The sequence below is a fragment of the Panicum virgatum genome, chromosome 2N, assembly GCF_016808335.1.
Source record: "Panicum virgatum strain AP13 chromosome 2N, P.virgatum_v5, whole genome shotgun sequence".
Classification (NCBI taxonomy): Eukaryota; Viridiplantae; Streptophyta; class Magnoliopsida; order Poales; family Poaceae; genus Panicum; species Panicum virgatum.
Genome location: NC_053146.1, coordinates 25,990,283 through 26,011,197, shown reverse-complemented (window position 1 = coordinate 26,011,197; position 20,915 = coordinate 25,990,283). Strand labels below are relative to the sequence as shown.

The following is a 20,915-nucleotide window of genomic DNA, read 5'->3' as shown; positions in this document are numbered from 1 at the left end:
TGCTAGGCTTTTCTTCTCGTTTTATCTCTCTTAGCTTGTGTAGGTAGCTTAGTTATCCGGTTGGTGAATTGGTGTTTTACTAGCATTGCATAGGTTAAGGTTGCTTTATTGTGTTTTAGAAATTGAAAAGGGCCCAATTCACCCCCCCTCTTGGTCCATCGATCCTTTCACTTACGTTTCCACGTGTTTGTGTATGCAGGCAAATCGTTGCAAGCACGTTCGCACCTTCCTGATCGGGTATAGGTCAGGTGGCACGCCTTACATTCTCCGGAATCTTCGGCGCGTGCCGGATTGCGGGCCGTTGTCCGAGGAAGCAGTGCCTGCCAGCGCCCCGGCGACCTCCCGGCTCTTCGTGTTGCCTGTCGCTACTCGCCGGTGGGTTTTGACCGACAACACATTCTGGCACGCCCAGTGGGACATTCATCAGCAACAACGCCCACCGCAGAGATGACTGGACCTCAAGACCAAGCTCCAGTTCCGCCGGTCACCAAACTTGTCATATATGAAGAGCTGACTCCAGAACACAAGCAAAAATATGATGAGGTCAAAGCTCAGTTCGAAGCCGATCTCATCGGCTCCTTCGAGAGGACCCGCAACCATGGCATCAGGTGGAAGGGGTTCTCACCAGAGGGCGCTCTCGACAACGTTGATCTGTCTGTGCCATCAGAGGAGCGCACCAGAGCCCTACGCCAGGAGATGAACTACATGGTGGCTCACACGCTCCATCGGCACTCAGAAAGCCTGGTGAAGGAGCTCGAGCGTATGGCACATCGCGTCGTCCAGGAGGTGATCAAGAACCAGTACTCCCCATCAGGACCAATCCTGGGGAGCCACAGGGGAGAAGCTGCATTGAAATCTAGGCTGCCAGTATCATACTCACTCGCGACGGCAGGACAGCAGAGTTCGCCGATCTACGCCGTCTACAAGATCGGCGGTGACCCCGGGGAGGGACAGTTCTTGAATGAGCCTCCCAAAGAGATCCCGCACGGCTACACGTGCGTGTACATACCTGACAATATCAACCCAACACGCGCGGGGCAGCTGGTGGGTACAGGAGCCTCAGGGGCAGACGCAGAGAAACAGGCATGGCTGGCAAAGTACGCTACCGGGCCGAGTGCTGAGCCCTCGGCCCCAGGAGTTCTTAGTGTGGAGCAGGTCAGTGCAATACTAAGGGACCAGTTTGGCATCCTGCCCAAGAGAAAGGCGATCGGCTATTCCAAGCCGTATCCAAGTGACTACGATTTGATCCCGTTGCCACCCAAGTATCGGCTTCCGGAGTTCACCAAATTCAGCGGATCAGAAGGAGCCAGCTCCATTGAACATGTGAGCCGATACCTGACGCAGCTTGGGATGATCTCAGTATCGGATCCTCTGAGGGTCCATTTCTTCTCCCAGTCTCTCACAAGCTCAGCTTTTGTATGGTACACATCACTGCCTCCAGATTCGATCCGGACTTGGAGGCAGCTGGAAGATCAGTTTCACACCTAGTATCATTCAGAGGCTGCTGAAGCCAGGATTGCCGACCTCGCCCAAGTCAGGCAGAAGTGAGGTGAAAGCATCTCAGAGTACGTATAGCGCTTCCGAGAGGTCAAGAATCGATGCTACACGTCGCGCATAACAGAAAAAGAAGCGGTTGATCTGGTAGTTTTGGGACTCGATAAGCCGATCAAGGATCTGGCTTTTCAGTTGGAATTTTCCTCGCTGGCACACATGGTGCAGAAACTTACGGCGTATGAACACTACCACCCAGATCTATACCAGGAAAAGTTCAAGCGCCATGTCAATATGGCCCAAGCTGGTGATTCCGATGATTCTGGCGAAGAACAAGAAGTAGCTGTGGCAGAGTGGACCCGGGGGGCAAACCCCGTCCCGTGCAAATGGGTCAAACAGAAGGGGCTTGTGAAGGGCTTTGACTTCGATGTGGCCAAGGCAGAGCAGATATTCGATCTACTGCTCAAGGAAAAGTAGTTGAAACTCCCAGAGAATCACAAGCTACCAACGGCACAAGAGCTACAGGGGAGTCTGTACTGCAAGTGGCACCACTCATTCACCCATGCCACGAATGACTGCAAGGAGCTGCGTCGGCAGATCCAATCGGCTATCGAGCAAGGCCGATTAATCCTGGCCCAACACACGATGAAAGTGGACAGTCAACCATTCCCACAAGCTAACATGGTAGAGCTGTCGGATCTTGGACCTGAGGGCCAGAATTTGGCATTTCAGATCAACATGGCAGGACCCATCCGCCGCCGTGTCGAGCAGAGGAAAGAGGCCATTTCTGGCAAACGGCCCCAGGATGAACACGAGCTGGAGCAGCAATATGTGACTAAAGAGCAAGTGCGTCACATCCGTAATCAGCTCCCAGCTTCTAATCGGCATCTGGAAAAAATACCAGTATTAGTACAAGTTGCGCCGCCGATACGAATCGGAAGAGAATGAGTACGAGCACCGCATAGGGAGGACGCTGGGGAGACACCAGGCTATACGAGACCACTGGCATTTCCTGTTCTTCAGGTACTATTGGAACTCCGGCATGAGCCGATTGCCTACTATAGATGATTGCTTGGAGTGCAGGCCTCGGGGACGCCAGCAAGGCGAGACATCGGTGTTCCAGTGCTTAGGGCCCAGAACACATCACGATGACCGTGTGAGGCGGCCATCCAGGGATGATCTCGAGCCAGAAGAGGAAGACAAGTATCATCGTCCACGATGGTGTCCAGACGGGCTCAGCCGATCATGGAAGCGCAGAGTGCAGCGCCTACACAACCTCGAGGAGGCGGAAGCAAAGTACCTTGACGTGCTGAGGAAAGCACGTCCAGATCTCGCAGAGCAAGTCAGGCGCCCGCAAAGGGTGGAAAAGTGCCCTCCATGGAGGGAGTGGCGCCCCAAGCAGCCAAGAGCCGATGACAAGCTATCGGCTGATGTGAACATGGTGTTCGTGCTCCCATCGGAGTTTCGGGCGCCCCAACCGGAGGAATTGGCCATTGCGCAGCTGGATCTCGGCCCACAGCCGATCATCTTCGAGAAGCCCAAGGAGAAAAGCTACAAGCACTTGAAGGAATTGTATCTCAAGGGCCTCATCGATGGCAAACCTGTGAACAGAATGTTGGTCGACACTGGCGCCGCGGTCAACCAGATGCCGTACTCAGTGCTGCGCCGGTTGGGTCGTTCCACTGCTGATCTTATCAAGACCAATGTAATGCTCAATGATTTCAACGGTCAGCCGTCGGAGGCACAGGGTGTCCTCAATGTGGAGTTGACAGTTGGCCGCAAGACTGTTCCAACATCGTTCTCCATCGTCAACAGTAAGAGTACATACATAGTGCTGCTTGGGAGGGACTGGATTCACGCAAATTCTTGTGTTCCTTCCACGATGCACCAGTGTTTGGTCCAGTGGGATGGCGATGAAGTGGAGGTGGTCCGTGCAGATGATTCCAGCGAGGTTTCGCTTGCGGACATGAACGCCTGGGATGCAGAAGGGCAAGAGCCAATCTCAGGGATCGCGCTGGAAGACTGTGATCGGATTGAAGCGATAAAAAACGGGTTGAGGCTGGTCTTATCCACTGGTCTCACAGAGTAGACACATCCTGGCAAGCTATGGAATCTAGCAAGGTTAGAGAGGCCGGTCCCAGCGACCGGCCCCAAAAAATGAGTAATATATACTTGGGGTTACAATTGTTACATTATGTACAAACAATGGCCTTTGCTGAGCATTCAGTTTTGAATAATAACGGAAATGTGGGAACGGCCAGCCCATGCGGTTGGCCGGAAATTTTTTGTTGTTATCTCCCTGTGTTTGCTGTCGATGTCGATCTTTCAGACGGCGGCAAGTTAGGGTACGGGTTTACGTCTGCTGACGATTTGGAGGAAGTCGATATCGGTCCCGGGGATAAGCCGCGACCGACATTTATCAGCAAAAAGTTAGACCCGATCTTGCGTGAGCAAATGATAGCACTGTTGAAGGAGTACCGGGACTGTTTTGCATGGGATTATACTGAGATGCCCGGTCTGGATAGAAACATCGTCGAGCATCGGCTCCCGCTTAAGAAAGGATTTCGGCAACCAGCCCGGTCTAGAGGAGGTTAAGAAGGAGGTGCAAAAGATACTGGATGCAGGATTCATCAGGCCATGTCGGTATGCGGAGTGGATCTCCAGCGTGGTCCCTGTACAAAAGAAAGATGGCCGATGGCGAGTCTGCGTGGATTTCAGAGACCTCAACAGAGCAACGCCAAAAGATGAGTATCCGATGCCTGTTGCAAAAACATTGATCAACGCAGCAGCTGGTCATAAGATGATGAGTTTTATGGATGGTAATGCCGGCTACAACCAGATTTTTATGGCCCCAGAGGATGTACACAAGACCGCGTTCAGAGTACCAGGTGCGATCGGGTTGTTCGAGTACTTGGTCATGACCTTTGGATTGAAAAATGCCGGTGCAACGTATCAACGTGCCATGAATTACATTTTTCATGATCTCACCGGCAAGTTGGTTGAGATCTACATTGATGATGTCGTGGTCAAGTCCAAATCGGCTGGGGGACATCTGGAAGATTTGCGACAGGTCTTGGAGCGGACTCGAAGGTTTGGGCTCAGAATGAATCCAAAGAAGTGCGCCTTTGGTGTATCGGCCGGTCAGTTCTTAGGATTCCTGGTGCATGAGCGGGCAATCGAGATCGGCTTGACAAGTCAGGAGGCGGTAAAGACAATGAAGCCGCCTACTACGAAGAAGGTGTTACAAAAGCTCATCGGCAAAATCAACTTTGTCAGACGATTTATCTCCAATCTGTCTGGGCGCATCGAGCCGTTCATGGGTTTGGTGAAAATCAAATCTGATGCTGAGTTTCGCTGGGGGGCAGAGCAACAGAAGGCTTTTGATGAAATCAAGGAATATCTATCGAGGCCTCCAGTGTTGGTTCCACCCCAGCAAGATAGGCCTTTCTATGTGTACCTGTCAGTGGGTGACACTTCCATTGCCTCGGTATTGGTTTAGAAGCACGACGGCCAGGAGAGGGTGGTTTTCTACCTCAGCAGGTGCATGTTAGACGCCGAGACCAGGTACCTTGAGATCGAGAAGCTTTGCCTCTGTTTATTCTTTACATGCACAAAGCTTCGTCATATTTTGCTCTCGGCGGAAACGATTGTCATTTGCAAATCGGATGTTATAAAGTATATGCTGTCGGCTCCAGTTCTGAAAGGCCGGCTCGGAAAGTGGATGTTTGCATTATCAGAGTTTGATATCTGATATCAGCCTGCGAAGGCAGTCAAAGGACAGGCACTGGCGGATCTCGTGGCAGACAGGGTCAGTACCGATATAGCTGCACTGTTTATACGTGCCTGGGCCATGTTTTTTGACGGATCGACATGCGATGATGGATGCAGCGTGGGAATTCTGTTGGTGTCACCTCGAGGGGTGACTTACTCTTTTTCCATCAGGATGACTGCCCCATGCACCAATAATTTAGTAAAATATGAAGCCGTGCGCAGAGGGATGGAATTACTCCTGGAAGCTGGTGCAGAAGCAGTGGAAGTATTTGGGGATTCGAAACTGGTGATTTCTCAGCTCACGGAAGAATATAAATGTGAGAGCGAGGCTCTTTTTCCAATATGGGTGCAATGGCGTGAGTTGATGTCACAATTCAGGTACATTAATTTCCACTGGATACGCAGAACTCTGAACAATGAAGCGAACGATTTGGCACAGATGGCTTCCAGATACAAGGAAACAACCGATGGAGTCGATGTAGAGGTTCAGTTTCTAGAACCTGGAGATCGGAGAGCCGATATCTTCAATTATTTGAAGGATTCGGCTCGGGGGGCACCCAGAAGGATAAGACTCAAAGCCATGAAGTATGTTCTGATTGGGGACGACATGTTCTACAGGACATTGGAAGAGCTGCTGCTTAAATGTCTGGGACCTGCAGAGTCGAATCGGCTCTTGCATGAGATTCATGGAGCCTGCGGCACTCATCAATCGGCTCATAAGATGAAATGGTTGATTAGGCGATTGGGATATTACTGGCCTACCATGCTTGAAGATTGCTTCAAATATTACAAGGGATGTCAAGCATGTCAGAGATTCGGCAAGATTCAGATAGTGCCGGCATCAGTAATGAATCCTATTATTAAGCCGTGGCCGTTCAGGGGTTGGGCCATGGATATGATCGGCCAGATTAACCCGCCGTCTAGTAAAGGTCACCAATGGGTGTTAGCTGTTACAGATTATTTCACAAAATGGGTAGAGGTGGTATCCATGAGGTCGGTAGCATCAAAAGATGTGATCAGTTTCATTAAAGAGCACATTATTCATAGGTTTGGGATCCCTCAGACCATCACGACCGATGGAGGATCGGTCTTTATATCGGAGGAATTTAGAAAGTTTGCCGATGACACGGGGTTCGAGCTGATCAGATCATCCCCATATTATGCCCAGGCTAATGGACAAGCTGAAGCATCCAACCAGAGCCTGATCAAGCTGATCAAAAGAAAGATCGATGAATATCCTAGGCGCTGGCATGAGGTATTGTCAGAGGCTTTGTGGGCATATCGTATTTCGTGTCACGGATCCATCAAGACGTCACCATACCATTTGGTCTACGGCCAAGATGCTGTGTTACCATGGGAGATTACGGCCGGATCGAGACGTGTTGAGTTTCAGAATGATCTATCGGCTGAACAGTATGCAGCCTTGATGAGCGATAATGTGGAGGATCTTACAGAGCTAAGACTTTGGTCGCTGGAGAAGATTAAGGAAAATAAGGCTAAAGTTGTTCGTGCATTCAACAAAAAGGTCAGGCCGAAAGAATTCTAGGTCGGAGACTTAGTTTGGGAGGCAGTGTTACCATTGGGAACTAAAGATAGAAAATATGGCAAGTGGTCTCCAACTTGGCATGGGCCGTACAAGGTTGATCAGGTTTTGCCTGGAAATGCTTACATGCTTGAAGAGTTGGATGGTGTCAAGTTTCTTGTGGCGGTTAATGGCCAACACCTCAAGAAATATTTTTCGAGCATGTGGGAAGGCGACTAGCAAGAGCCGATCAGATCCATCTGGCTGCATTGTAATAGGCCCACATGTTGAGTTGGCCAATAAAAAAAATCATGAGAGGCCAACACGTTGAGTTGGCCAGTAAAAAAAATCATGAGAGGCCAACACGTTGAGTTGGCCAGTAAAAAAAATCATGAGAGGCCAACACGTTGAGTTGGCCAGTAAAAAAAATCATGAGAGGCCAACACGTTGAGTTGGCCAGTAAAAAAAATAATAATCACGAGAGGCCAACACGTTGAGTTAGCCAGTAAAAAAAAAGGAGAGATAATATATGAGAAGCGAGACAGCTGATGTGTGACCATCGACTTAAGATGTTTTAAACAGTTACAAGTTTCAGGTTAACAAGCAACACTAAAAGTTTCTTGAGCCAATCTATTGGTTCAGGAAATCTTCTATGGAATGGATGGCTTCTGTGCGAACGGCGTCTGCTCGTGCTATGATTGCTTCGTCATCTTTATTATCACCTGTTACTATCTGCCGACTCAAGGTGCTTATCTCTGCAAACTCTGCTTGTATCTGCTCGGTCATTTCTTGGGTTTCTTGCTTGGAGTTTGCAATAGAAGCTTCCTCGGCCTGGATGAGTTTCTTGGTGGTGCGGACCTTTTCTTCGAGCTCTGCCAACTCTTTCTTCAGGAGGTCGAGTCGGTTCATGTTGGCAGACACGTCAGCTTTGATATCTAGAGTTGCCTTCTTCTGGTTGAGGGCCTTGCACTTTTGAGCAATGTCAGCTTTCAGAGAGACTTGAGAACGACGTGCTTCTATTCTTTGTTGTGCTCTATTCACTTCTACCCGGAAGAATGGAAGATTGCTGGCTGGCCAAAGCTTGATTTGCAGCGGCTCCGGGAGTTGGGATTCTATTTGCTCGAAGATGTTCTTTATTTCGCTAGAATCACCAACTAGAGTAGTAATTGGAGCAGAGAGTAGACGCTTGATATTCTGAAGCTGATTTGTAATTGTAATCGGCTGCTGTGGTGATTGCATTTCTACATCCGGTGCATTCAGACCCATTGATACTGGGTCGAAGGAGAGCAGGACTGAAATATTGAAGCCCTGCCGATATGATGAAGATTAGTTGGGAGCGAAGTGCATTAATGGAGTGATCAACTGATTTAAATCGGCTCATAAAGTTACCTGTTCTGAACAAGGAGTGATGATCGGTTCAGGTGCGGCCGATCCAGTTGGTTTGGAGGTGACAACAGGGGCTTCGATTATGTCAGCCTGTTCGTCATGCACATCCGTCAGAGCATTGGAAGTTTCAGTTGCTCTAGTGTCAGCTTCATGAACGATGACTTCGTGTTGTACCGGGCTACGAGTATTAAGGTCGTCTTCAGCTGCGTCCTGGAAATAGAATTACAGTCAACCAGAACACATATGTATGCAATAAGGAAGAGGTTTCGGAAAGATGAATTACCTGGTTGGTGTTAGACTCTGATGGACTCGGGGAAGCTTGTGCTGATTTCTTGATGACTCGCCTCATGATCATCTTCCTTTTCTTACTTGGGACTCGGGGGGCAACACTTGCAGAGGTTTGTCTTCGTTTAGAAGCCGACTGGAGTAAGTCTGGCTGAGCAGCCATTATTACTTTCTTCATTGATGGTGATCCCTTGCAAAATAGGACATCAGGAGCAGTTGGAAGAAAGTGGAATGGTTCCCCGTTACTAGTCACGGGTTCTGGATCATCTTGTTGCTGTAAGCAGGGTGAGCAGGATTAGTCAAGTAAAGGGATAGAGGACTCAGAAAGGATAAAGTGCACAGGTTCAGTACCTCTTCCTCGGGGATTATATATTTAGGATCAATTTGCTACAGTCGAGGACCTAGAGCTTTTCTAAAAACATGAGTTTTCCACATTCCCCACCATGTGCAGAAGTCGATTGATGAGGGAGTGAAGGACAGATCGGTTGGTATTGGAATGTGGAGGTTGTCAAACATGCTGTAGCATCTTGAACTGGTGAGACCATCAGGCAGATCGGCTCTACTTTCCACCAAGTGGTGAATATGGAAGTGGGGAGGGACTTGTCCTAAGCCAAATTGCCGAGCTGCTATGACTGGTTGATAGGTTTCATAGCCTGGTTTGATAATTCTATTGGAAATACTCATGCCAACAGGGAGGAAATCAGGTCGAATCATCAGGGAATATAGATGCCTAGTGCTGTCGTCATCGGCAAAACTATCCAGTCTAAAGGCAGTTGGGTTCTCAAAGGATTCAGATTCAGTGAATGGAAAATACAGTGAATTGTCTAGTCCTTTGTAGAAAACTCTGAGCCAGTTTGCTGCATCTGTTGGATTTAGTTTGCTGCCATGGAGGCTGAATAAGGCTTGGCCATAGCTAGTGCATCTAATTAACTTGCCGTTTTTGTCGGGAAAGGAGTTCTTGGTTAGGCTTTGAAAGTTTGGGATCTGATGCTGAAAGTAAAGTTGTGCCCATAAATGAATAAACCACAAGGGCCTCCAGTTTTGAGTTTCTTTTGATTAAGCAAGTTGGTTGTTATCAGGTGGAGACATCTGTATGTTTCTCCAAGGAAAAGTTTGCCTAGCCGGTGCGGTTGCCATGGGCCAGGTGGTAAGCCAAAGGAAGGTAATTCTTAGTTGGAGCTAAGGAAGGGCCACAGAAGATGAAGTGTTCTAAATAAAGATTTAAAAAGGCTGTGTGTTCCTTTTCAGCCACTGGACCTTTTGTTTTTATGTGCTGGTTCATGTAAGTGCCCCAGTTTGTGCAGTTTGCCTTGGATGAAAGTTTAAAGGGAACTTTTGCTGTTTTGTGGGCAGCAGGATTAGGGGATCCAATGTCTAGGCCAGTGATCATGGTGACATCTAGCAGAGTGGGGGTCATGAGACTGTGGCCAAAGAGGAAACAGTTCAGGGCATCAGACTAAAAATAGCCGATGGTTTTCAGAAGATTCTCATCTTTGTCAAGGGGTGATAATGATAAGCTAAGTGCATCGGCTATGTTCAATTCCTGCCACAAGGGCATATAAGTTTTTGCTACTCTGCTATACCATGTAGTCCAGCTCTCAGGAGGGTTAGGCCAGGCTCTTAAGCAGTCGGCCCAGAGGTTCAAATCAATGTTTTGACTTACGAAAGAGATCCTATTTGCTTCACAAGAGATTAAATCTGTGGGATTTTCATAAGTTCGTGGGCCAAGACAAAAGGATTTGGGATTAGAAGGATGCGGCAGAAGGATGTCTGACACCTAAAGTTCAGAGATTCAGAAATTTACATGTGGTGTTACATTTCAGAGTTTAATTTGTTGGAGGCTCAACAAGCTGAAAAAAGTCAAAAGGGTAGGCTGAATATTACCTTCAGGCCGTAGATTGCCGCATCATTGGTTGCAGAATTCGTTGTCTGAGCTACAGAATCCGCCATGGTTCAGATCTGCTGACTTAGGGTTTGGTTGTTTTGCGGGTTCTGATTCGAATTCTGGATGATTTTGCGAGTTTTGCTCGAATTTATGGAGCGGGGTTCTCGAATTACGCTCGGACTTGGAGTGTCTATTACGAGTCAGATTCAGAGTGGAAGTGGTGTTCTGTTCTTATGCGGATTGCTTCCAATTTTGAATTCTGTCGGCTCTTGGACGTTAGTAAAGCCTGATGCGATGCCATTGGCTTTTTGGGTGAGATCCAAACAAACAAGATAAAGAGAAATTTCATTAAAGGTTGGATTTTTACAAGCAGGAAGCCGATTTGAGAAAGGACAAATCCTTCGGCTTTACAGTCTTACTTCTACTCTACTACCTACACCTACTACTCGTAGGTACCTAGTACCTACGACGCTTGGGGCTTCGAGCCGGCGCATCTCCGTCGTCGCTGTCGTCGTCGTCGCTGACGCCGTCGAAGGCGCTGCTGCCACCATCGGTCTCGGCGTCGTCACTCCAGCTGCCGCCACCGCCGCTCTCTTCCTCGCTGTCCTCCTCGGAGGACCCGAGGAACCGGAAGGGCTTTCGCCCATCGGCTCATCGTCGCTGGAGGGGGAGCCGATCTCCTCTTCCGAGGAGGAATCGGCTCCATCCCAGGAGAAGCCGTCGTCGCTGGTACTCTCCGGCTCCTCCTGGAACAGGAGCCGGAGGTCTTCTCCTTCGGTCTCGGGCTCGTCGTCTTCAAAGACGATCCCGAAATCGAACTCCTCTGCATCCCAATGCAAAGGAGCGAGCGCCTCGTGTGCCGCCGTCGGATTGTATTCCAGTGTCAGTTCTCGACTCTCTGGAATGGAGTCGAGGGAGGAGGCAGACAGGTCTGAAGAGGAAGGAGAAGAAGGAGGGGAGGAAGAATGGCTGATGGAGTTGGAGCCGGAGGAGGAAGAAATCGCCATGGCTGCTGAAGGTGGGGTTTTCTGTGCTACTTGGCTTTGGGAGGAAGATGAGTTTGCCGTGAATTGAGCCGATTCGGGATGAGATTAAATAGTAAAAAATGGGAGATGGATCGGCAGTTTCACGTTCTACGAGGAGCCAGTTGCAGAGATGTTGCGTCTTTCTTGGTGGTTGCAGTGTGTTTTAATGAGCATTAACGGGAAGATGAAGCGACGGAGTGGTTTTGGAATTATCATTGCCAAAACCAGGGCATGTGTTATCGCCATAAATTATAATTTATGGGCCGCGAGTGAGTTGGGCTTAATGAAGAGATTGAAGAAGGCTTACGAATCGGCTCCTGCGTGAGCATTTGGGCCCTATGGGCCGTGTATCATTAGATTTAGTTCAGATTGAGTTAGAGATAGAGTCCGATATGGACACATTAGTTTAGATTGTTTCCCAAGTCTCCGGATTATAAATATGTACCCTATGATATTCGTAAAAGGAAGAACGTCATCACGTTTTACAAACAACAACTCTCGGCGCACCGCCACCCCTAATTCTAGGGTTTCATCCAAGTAAGCATCATGCTACCCTGATCGCTTCATGCTGATCGCTTCTTGCGATCAGGGCAGTGTTGTTCTTACTTTTACCTTGGTATTACTCATACTGAAGCATTTTTGATGGCGAGTAGTACTAGTTATCTTGATGTTCATAGCATGGGTTTTAGTAGATTCATTATGTTTTTGTCGCTTACCATCTACGAATATCATGTTGTTTCTGTGCAGTCACGTTTTAATCTTATGCTAATTCTTGTTGCATAGAATTAGTTGCACGGAGACAACACCTTGCTTCTTTTCTATCTAGTAGATCCAATCTGTTACGGTTTGTTCTTATTTTATAAGGATTAGCTCAATATCTGCTAGGTTAGGCCCTGCAAACGGATTGGATGTTCCGGTGATGTAATAGATGCTTTATCTTAGCCTCGATAGGGATTGTTCCGGGAATCGGCTCTTGCTAGTTCTTAGACCTCTGTTTTTTGTTATGCTTTAGTTATCTGTTGTGTTCACTAGGCCTAGTTACGTGTAGGATGTTCCGATCTAGCAGGGAGGCTTTTACCGTCATGGATCAGATCAGCTAGATTTAATTGAAGCAAGTTTTCCATAATTATTTGTTTTATTCATCAATATCAGGATAGATGCAGATCCAATCTGACACCGGGACACGATCGGCTCCTTAAAGCCGATGCAAGAGTCGTCCCGGGGAGCCGACCATGGCTCGGACTTATGTTTCCACGTGTTTGTGTATGCAGGCAAATCATTGCAAGCACGTTCGCACCTTCCTGATTGGGTATAGGTCAGGTGGCACGCCTTACATTCTCCAGAATCTTCGGCGTGTGCCGGATTGCGGGCCGTTGTCCAAGGAAGCAGTGCCTGCCAGCGCCCCGGCGACCTCCCGGCTCTTCGTGTTGCCTGTCGCTACTCGTCGGTGGGTTTTGACCGACAACAAGATCTTAGCTGTAGCGACCAGTGTGGAAGTCCGCGCAGGGGTTAGAAAAGTAAAATCTCGAGAATCGAAATGCGAGATAAAATTTGACACAAGACAGAACTGGGGCAAATCTTTCCTTTGCAACTTGATATACATGGCTTGCGCGATGGATGCCAGAGGCCGGGTTTACGAGGGCGGACCTCTACCGCTCTAGGCCGCGCGTTAATGCTAGCCGACGGTGCGATGGATGCCAGAGGCCGGGTTTACGAGGGCGGACCCCAACCGCTCTGGCCGCACGTTAATTCTATCTTATTCCAAAGGAAAAATTCATTTCCCTGCTCTGCCTAAGTGTAAAACTTACGCAGATGCTCTATGTTCCATGGGTTGGGCAGCGGCACTCCATCTTCTGTGGCAAGGCGAACACATCCGGGCCATCATACTCTGTAACCTTGAAGGGCACCTCCCAGCTGAGGGAGAGTTTGTGGAGCCCTGCTCAGTTCAGGATTCGCCTCAGGACGAGGTCGGCAGCCCGGAGCTCACTACTGTGCACGAACCGTTGATGATAGCGCCTGAGCGCCTGGTTGTAGCGTGCATTTCGGATTGCTGCTCGCCACCTTCGTTCATCGACAAAGTCCATATCGTCACGCCGCAGTTGTTCCTGCATGGTCTCATCAAAAGCCTGGACCCGTGGTGAGCCCAAGTGAATTTCTGGGGGAAGGCATGCTTCAGCCCCGTAGACAAGGAAGAATGGAGTCTCCCCAGTGGCCCGGCTGGGTGTGGTCCGGTTGCCCCACAGTACGCACGGAAGCTCGTCAACCCATTTGGCACCATGCTTCTTCAAGCAGTTGTAGGTGCAGGTCTTGAGTCCCCTGAGGATCTCTGCGTTCGCTCTCTCAACCTGTCCATTGATGCGGGGATGTGCCACAGACGCAAAGCATAGCTGGATGCCGATGTCCTCGCAGTACTCTTGGAAGAGTCTGCTTTTGAATTGGGTCCCGTTGTCCGCGATGATGCGGTTTGGGACACCAAATCTACACACAATGGACTTGAGGAATGCGACTGCTGATTTCTTAGTGATATTCACCACAGGGGTAACCTCCAGCCATTTTGTGAACTTGTCGATGGAGACGTAGAAGAAACGATACCCGCCGACGGCCCGGGGGAACGGCCCCAGGATATCCACTCCCCATACGGCGAATGGCCATGAGGGCGGGATCATTTGCAGAGCTTGAGCCGGTGTGTGTATTTGCTTTGCATGGAACTGGCATGCTTTGTAGGACTTTACCAGCTCAGCCGCATCCTGGAGTTCTGTCGGCCAGTAGAAGCCATGCCGGAAGGCCTTGCCGACTAGCGTGCGAGATGAGGAATGACTTCCACACTCGCCTCCATGGATCTCCGCGAGCAACTCGCGGCCCTCTTCCTGGGAATGCACCGCATGAGGATACCATTGGCGCCACGACGGTAGAGATCCCCTTCTACCACCGCGTAGCGTTTAGCCAATCGTACTATGCGCTCAGCGGACACATCGTCATCAGGAAGGATATTGTCTTTCAGGTAGTCCCGGATCTCGGAAATCCATGCATCGAAAGCTCCCTGAGCAGGTGGAAGTGGCTCGACAAGGTCTCTAGGATCCTCGACAGAGCTCACAACCCAGGGCGGGCACCACAAGTGGAATGCCGCCGGGACCGCTAGCTTCGAGGTGCTAGCTTGATCCCCTTCACCTAGTTTGGCAGGCTGGGCGGTAGGTCTCAGCAGCCGTCTTTCGAAGACGTGCACGGGCACGGGTGCCTAGGTAGATGCTATCGCGGAGAGATCATCTGCTGCTGAGTTGAGTTCGCGGGGAACATGTTGCAGTTCCAAGGCGTCGAAGTCCTTTTCGAGATTCCTCACGTGGATGACGTATGCCGCGAGCTGGGGATTGTTGCAACTGCAATCCCCTCGGACCTGCTTGATGATTAGCTGAGAATCCCCCTTCACCAGAAGCTGCCGGACCCCCAGAGACAGGGCTTGCGTCAGGCCAAAGATCAGAGCTTCGTACTCCGCCATGTTGTTGGTGGCCTTGAACTCAAGGTGCACCATGTACTTCAGCTGATCTACGTTTGGGTCGATGAGGACCACACCAGCTCCAGCCCACTTCTTGCGGACGGACCCGTCGAAGTAGAGTGTCCAGTGGGGCTCGGTGAAGACTGGTGTCCTGATTTCCGGCTCCGGGGGTCCGGCGTTGAAGTCCGGACCCCCAGAATTGCTTGGGGAAGGAGTCAATTCCGCTATGAAATCGGCCAGGATCTGGCTCTTGACTGCATGGCGAGGCTGGAAGTCCAGCTGGAACTCAGCCAACTCTGCTGCCCACTTGGCGATGTTGCCCGTGGCGTTGGTGTTGTGCAGGATCGCTCTTAGCGGGTAAGAGGTTACTACGACAACTCGGTGTGCCTGAAAGTAATGGCGCAGTTTACTGGACGCAATAAGTATGGCATAGACAGTGGCGGATCTAGAAGCTGAAGATTGGGGGCTTGTCTTCCTTTTCTTCCTCCTCTTACTTCCCTTTCTCTTTTTCTTCCTTCTCCTTTCTTCCTCCTCCCTTTCAACTATGGCTCGAAATTGTAGGGAGGGCTTGGGGGGGCTCCCATGGACTTCATGGAGTTAGGGGGGCTGGAGCCCCCTCAGCCCCCTGTGGATCCGCCACTGGGCATAGATAAGCTTATGCGTCTCAAGATACCTGGTCTTCGCCTCGTGGAGAACATCACTGACATAGTAGACCGGCTTCTGGACGGTCCGGACCCTGGTGACCGGGTCTGGCTCGCATTTATTCACCACATTAGGTCCTTGGGCCCCAACGGTTTTGGGTTCCCACTGGGACGAGGCTCCTTGTCCGGGTCCAGACCTTCGTCATTTTGCCCTGGCCTGGAAACAAAATTGGCCCGGCTTGACCTTTCCCCACACACTCCACGGGCCGGATTAGAGAGGCCCGTGTCTTACTCTTACCCTCCGGATCGGATCCTGAGCCCTCGTGAGGGGAGTTGACGGCGCAGCACAAGGCGACGGCGACCGCTCCGCCGCCTTCTCGCCGGTAACGCACCTCTCTCGTCTTCCTTGCCCTCTTCTCTCCCCGTTGCTAGGGTTCTTGATTTGGTAGGGTCCGATTATGGTAGAGTTCTCCGGCGCTGTGCGCGGCCGCCGCGCTGCTGCCGCCTTCGCCTTGGCATTCTGCGCCGCGGGCCTGGTGGAGCCGCGGATCTGAGCCAGCGGTTGCTGAGTGAGCACGCGGTGCTGCGCGAGCGCTTGTGCAAGCGGTGCACCGGCGTGAGCTGGACGTGGTGGGCTGAAGGTTTCAAGGTCTAAGTTACAACTTATCCATGTCTCCTATGTACCGGACTAAATGGAGCTTATTTTGGCCGAGGAGTTCTATGTTACTATGTTTGAAATTTTGGATCAGTGACTTCTCTAGCATTTGTCACTCTCTGAAACCTAGTTCTATGTTGCCAGAACGTGCTCTTTCTATCTTTCTATCTTATATGGCAGTCAAAGGTTTTCATCCTGTCAGCTAATGCTTGAATCATTTGTTAAATAGTGCTCTGATAGTGCTTGCTCCACGCTTGAATAGTGATTGTTCTGGAATGTGCTAGTGTGTATTCAGATCTGACCCAGTTATAAGTATATACATGTATTGCACACCAATGTTCTATACTGGGTCCGCCCCTCTCACTAGGTTCCAGTGATATTTGCTCTTAACGGCTCTCAATTTGTATGATTTGCAGGGTAATTTGGGAGATGGCCTTCCTGCAGAAGGTTGGCAATCTTGTCAAGCGGTCCACGGGTGCCAGCTCGTCACTCTACCAGGCGGTTCGATGCATGTCCTCGTCCAAACTCTTCATAGGAGGTCCCGGGTTCTCCACTCCACACTGACACTGCTAATCCATTTCTCTTTGTTTGTTTTCCTGAATGGCTGGATACTTTTAGATTTGATTGCCACAGAATGGTTCAGATAATTGTACAAAACCATTGTTCTGCTGTGTTGTGCTTACTAATTTGGCATCCTTGCAGGAATCTCGTATGGCACAGATGAGCACAGCCTCAGGGATGCGCGGTTTGCATTGGTAGTACCTCAATGCCAAATGGAACATATGGGTTTGCATTGGTGCTGCTGGGTCACATATGTACTTGTGATCTTGAAGTTCCATTCGATGTCGTAGACACCAATGCTACGTGTGGTGCATTTGGTTTTCTGATTTCATCTTACAACTATTAGTTGATATTACAGTTTTTAACTTGCATGAGATGCAAGAAATATAGAATAATTTCATATAATCAACCTTACTCTTATGATTGGTTGGTGCCTTAATATTGCTCTTCTGGTTTGTTATCTATAGTAAATTCCATGGATAGGCCCTTAAACTTGGACAAGCGTCTCATCTAGGTATCTGAACTTGAGAAATAAACATTTATGTCGTTGAACTTGTATAAAGTGGGTCAGCAGACTTCCAAGTCTCTTTTAATTTTGAATGAAATAGGAGAAAAAATCTTGGCTTATTCTGAATTGTTGTTTTAACACACCATCATCGATCGAACTGATGAAAAGTTGATGTTTGTACTTTTAAGATAAATATTCAGTGCATTTTTATAAGTATTATCATCTCTCGTCTAATATTTCTGATTTTCTGATCAATTATTTTCTCAAATATAACTTAAGAAAAGTGAATGTGCCATGTCACCAAAACCTGTGAATTAAGCTGGAATTGTCCCTGCTTTGACACAGCGTACCAGTGAAAGAACCAGATTTGCAACATATTTGAGCCTAATGGTCATGGGCTGAAGTGAGATTGTCATGCAAGTTTAGGGATTTATGGTGCATTTTTAAGGTTTTATACTTAAGATATGACAATGGTGTATTGTGGTTAGTGAACATGAAAAATAAGCTAAATCTGTCAATTTGTTCTATTGGAAATGCTTACATATGGCAACAGCAGAATTTGTAACAGCTGAGGAGCTAGGATAGCTACGGTACTACAAATAGGAAAAATGAAGTTATCTTGTATGTATCCTGTCTGGGCCTGGCATAACTAGTGGGGGGGGGGCATACGAATATAGCATGCGATAGATTGACTTACATATTACATACAAAATCTAGGCAACATGCATGTCATATTTAAATCATACATTTTGTTTTCATGCAACAGTTTACAAAAGAACTTACATTGCAGCAAGCACCCATTAATGAACTGTATGCAATTGTTCCAACGTGTAAACCTTTTGCTCTTGCATCTTTCATTATCTCACTCCCCCGTTAGTCTAATTTGTCAGTATCCATTATATGTGTTCAATTTGTCTGTGCAGAGTCAGATCATTACCGGTGATCGTGTTCCTGCCGCCTCTGGTTTCTGTGCGAGAGCTCTTCCGATGAGGGGTTTCTCCACGGTGGGAAATGCTGAGGTTGCTTCAGACGATGAGGATTCCAGCTCTCCAGCGGTTGCGCACCCCCCACGGATTAAGTTCAAGAGGCTCGACAAGACTGCCAGGCACATCATGAATGTAAGCTTAGTGTTACTTGCAGGAACTATATAACATCCAGTGACTGTAATGTTACCACGAAAACGTAAAGCATCTTATTAGTACTTGTTTTTTGAATTTGCAGATCTTGAACAAAGAGGCAGTTGAAAAGGTCCGCTCTGAGAGGGAGATTCCTGATGTACAACCTGGATGTATCATTCAAATGAGATTGGTATAGCAATGTGCATTCCTGCTTTAGTGCTATCTGGACATGTTTGTGGTACTGATCCTGTGCATTAAACAGCAAGTTCCTGAGAACAAACGGCGAGAATCTACATTGAAAGGGATTGTGATAGGAAGGCGTAATGCTGGGATCAATACAACTTTCAGACTTCGTAGATTAGTAGCTGGTATTGGAGTTGAGTCTGTCTTTCCACTGTAAGTGAAACCACACTTGTCCTCCTCTGCTCCATTTTAATTAATGATGAGAAGCTCCATTTTAATTTTATGCTGCCTCGTTTTAGAACTTATCATGGTGAGGACTGAGATTGATGTACTTTCTGATTCAGTAATATCCTTGTGCTGCCAGAATTAACTAGTTCATCAAATCTGATAATCATTCAACAAACACTGAATGCCATGTTTTTAGCGGGCCATTTCACCCTGTCTGTTAGGTTGGTGGAAAAGGAAGGTCTTATTCTTTGTTTGTGCATAACCTTACAATTTTGTTACATACCCGATAAATTAAGGCCAGTGAAATATCTTTGTAATTCCTTTATGAGAGAGATAGCTGGATGTTTGCAAATATTGAAAAACTGTACTCAGGTAGTCAGGTTTGGTGGCATGCTGGTATTTGCTGACTTCATAATGTTCCTCATAGTTTCTCATTCACTGATGAGAATAAAGGAACTAGCTTAATTGTGGTCCTTCCTTTTGTTTTGAATCTGTGAATACTATGTTCTGAACCATACTATGATACACACTTAGTTAATGTCTCTTATGTGAATGATTGTCTAGCAAAGAGTAGTAGGCACATATTGTTCCTTTTTCCAACTTGCAGAATGATTGACACAACTGCCATGTTAGGTATTCGCTGTGTTCGCTTGGCTGTGGCTGACAGCTGGTGCTGATTTGTTATGAGAGAACAGTACTGCTGATTGGTTGGTAGCTGGTGTCTGGTGCTGATTTAGTATGAGAGGACAGTACTGCTGGCTGGTTGGCTAACAAGCCAAGCGAACACAGCGAATTATCTTATTACAAATGGAGTCTGTAGTTTCATAAAAAAGCCATCCAGTTATGTTCAAATCTCAATTGTTCTGACTTCATAGCATCATCTTTCTTCGCTCTACGGTTACTGCAGAAATAAATACATTGGAAGAATGATATCAGTAGTACCTGTTGTAACTAATAAGCAGCAAGGTCACTGGGGCCATTAGTGAATACTATTAAACATATGCAAATACAGTCTAGATACATTCAAAATACTTTTGGAGACTAATGGAGCCATACTATTTTCAAAAGTTCATTTGAAATCATTCAAATAGATTGACACACAATGTTTAAACATGTTGACTGTGCATAACCCAAACTGACAGTTATTTGTGACTAGAGGGAGTAGTTTCTGTGCCTTTTCTTCATCTTCAATTTGTAATATTCATAATAAGCACCAGTTGAAGGTATACGTGAAAGAATACATTGCCATGCAGCTTTGCCAGCATATATAAATTCTAGATCCTCGGGTGCTTGTACTAAATTACATTGTCCATTGTTTGAAGGGCAACCCGACTTTATTACATTTCATAGCTTGAAGGGCAACTTGCCTTCGTTATGTATTGCTGTTTGAGTGTCTACCTGCCTTTCACCTAAATAGCTATGAACTATTTTGTTTAGACAATTTTCTTGATGCAACTTCTCTTTCTATTTCAGCTACTCACCAAACATCAAAGAAATCAAGATATTGGACAGGAAGAAAGTCAGGAGAGCTAAGCTGTATTACCTGAGGGACAGGATGAACGCACTTAAAAAATGAGACAGATTTCAACTTGTTTTTAGGATTTTGTCCTGTGGATTTGCATGGTTTCTGAAGATGCAGAAAATTGCAGTTTGAGAATCACATTTTTAGTCCAATTTTGGATGTCACAATTTGTAGTTCCCAAGCAGCAAGTGCTAGTAGAGATATGACTTTATGATTCAGAATTAACATATGTGGATCAGTCCTATCTGAGTCGCAGATGCTACTGTAGCATCAGCGCAGAAATAATCTTGCCCTGATCTATACCTTCACTTTATCTTTAAAAAAAATGTCATTCTCTACCCTTTTCTTTTGCTCGGACATTCTTGTTACTACCTATCTTGTTGATACAGCTCACCTTGCTAATGTCAGTATCAGCAGTTTCTTTATCAACTCGGGAGTATTTTTTTCGCAAGGAAACTCGGTAGGTCTTGTATGCTCCTCCACCCCCACCCCCAAAACAAAGTGCAATCGTTTTTTCGCAAGGAAACTCGGTAGGTCTTGTATGCTCCTCCACCCCAACCCCCAAAACAAAGTGCAATCGTCCTCGTCTAGTAGTACATTATAACTTTTTTTTTTGGTGAAGTTCTTCGATCCGTGCCCATTTT

The 20,915-nt window shown here is 47.7% G+C and overlaps 1 protein-coding gene across 5 annotated transcripts; it reads left to right on the top strand.

The window, feature by feature from the left end:
• The first annotated feature begins 15,724 nt into the window (after positions 1-15,724).
• LOC120660130 (50S ribosomal protein L19, chloroplastic-like) lies at positions 15,725-20,612 on the top strand. 5 transcript variants are annotated; one of them, XM_039938487.1, is made up of 7 exons: positions 15,725-15,879; positions 16,568-16,689; positions 16,854-16,906; positions 18,144-18,338; positions 18,442-18,528; positions 18,601-18,734; positions 20,223-20,612. In XM_039938487.1, exons 2-7 carry the CDS (start codon positions 16,581-16,583, stop codon positions 20,323-20,325), a joined length of 681 nt encoding a protein of 226 aa, XP_039794421.1. In that variant the 5' UTR covers positions 15,725-15,879; positions 16,568-16,580; the 3' UTR covers positions 20,326-20,612. The 5 variants fall into 5 exon arrangements, with proteins under 5 accessions (XP_039794421.1, XP_039794423.1, XP_039794422.1 ...); XM_039938489.1 differs by lacking the exon at positions 15,725-15,879 and adding an exon at positions 16,004-16,145; XM_039938488.1 differs by lacking the exon at positions 15,725-15,879 and adding an exon at positions 16,402-16,459.
• Positions 20,613-20,915: the final 303 nt, after the last annotated feature.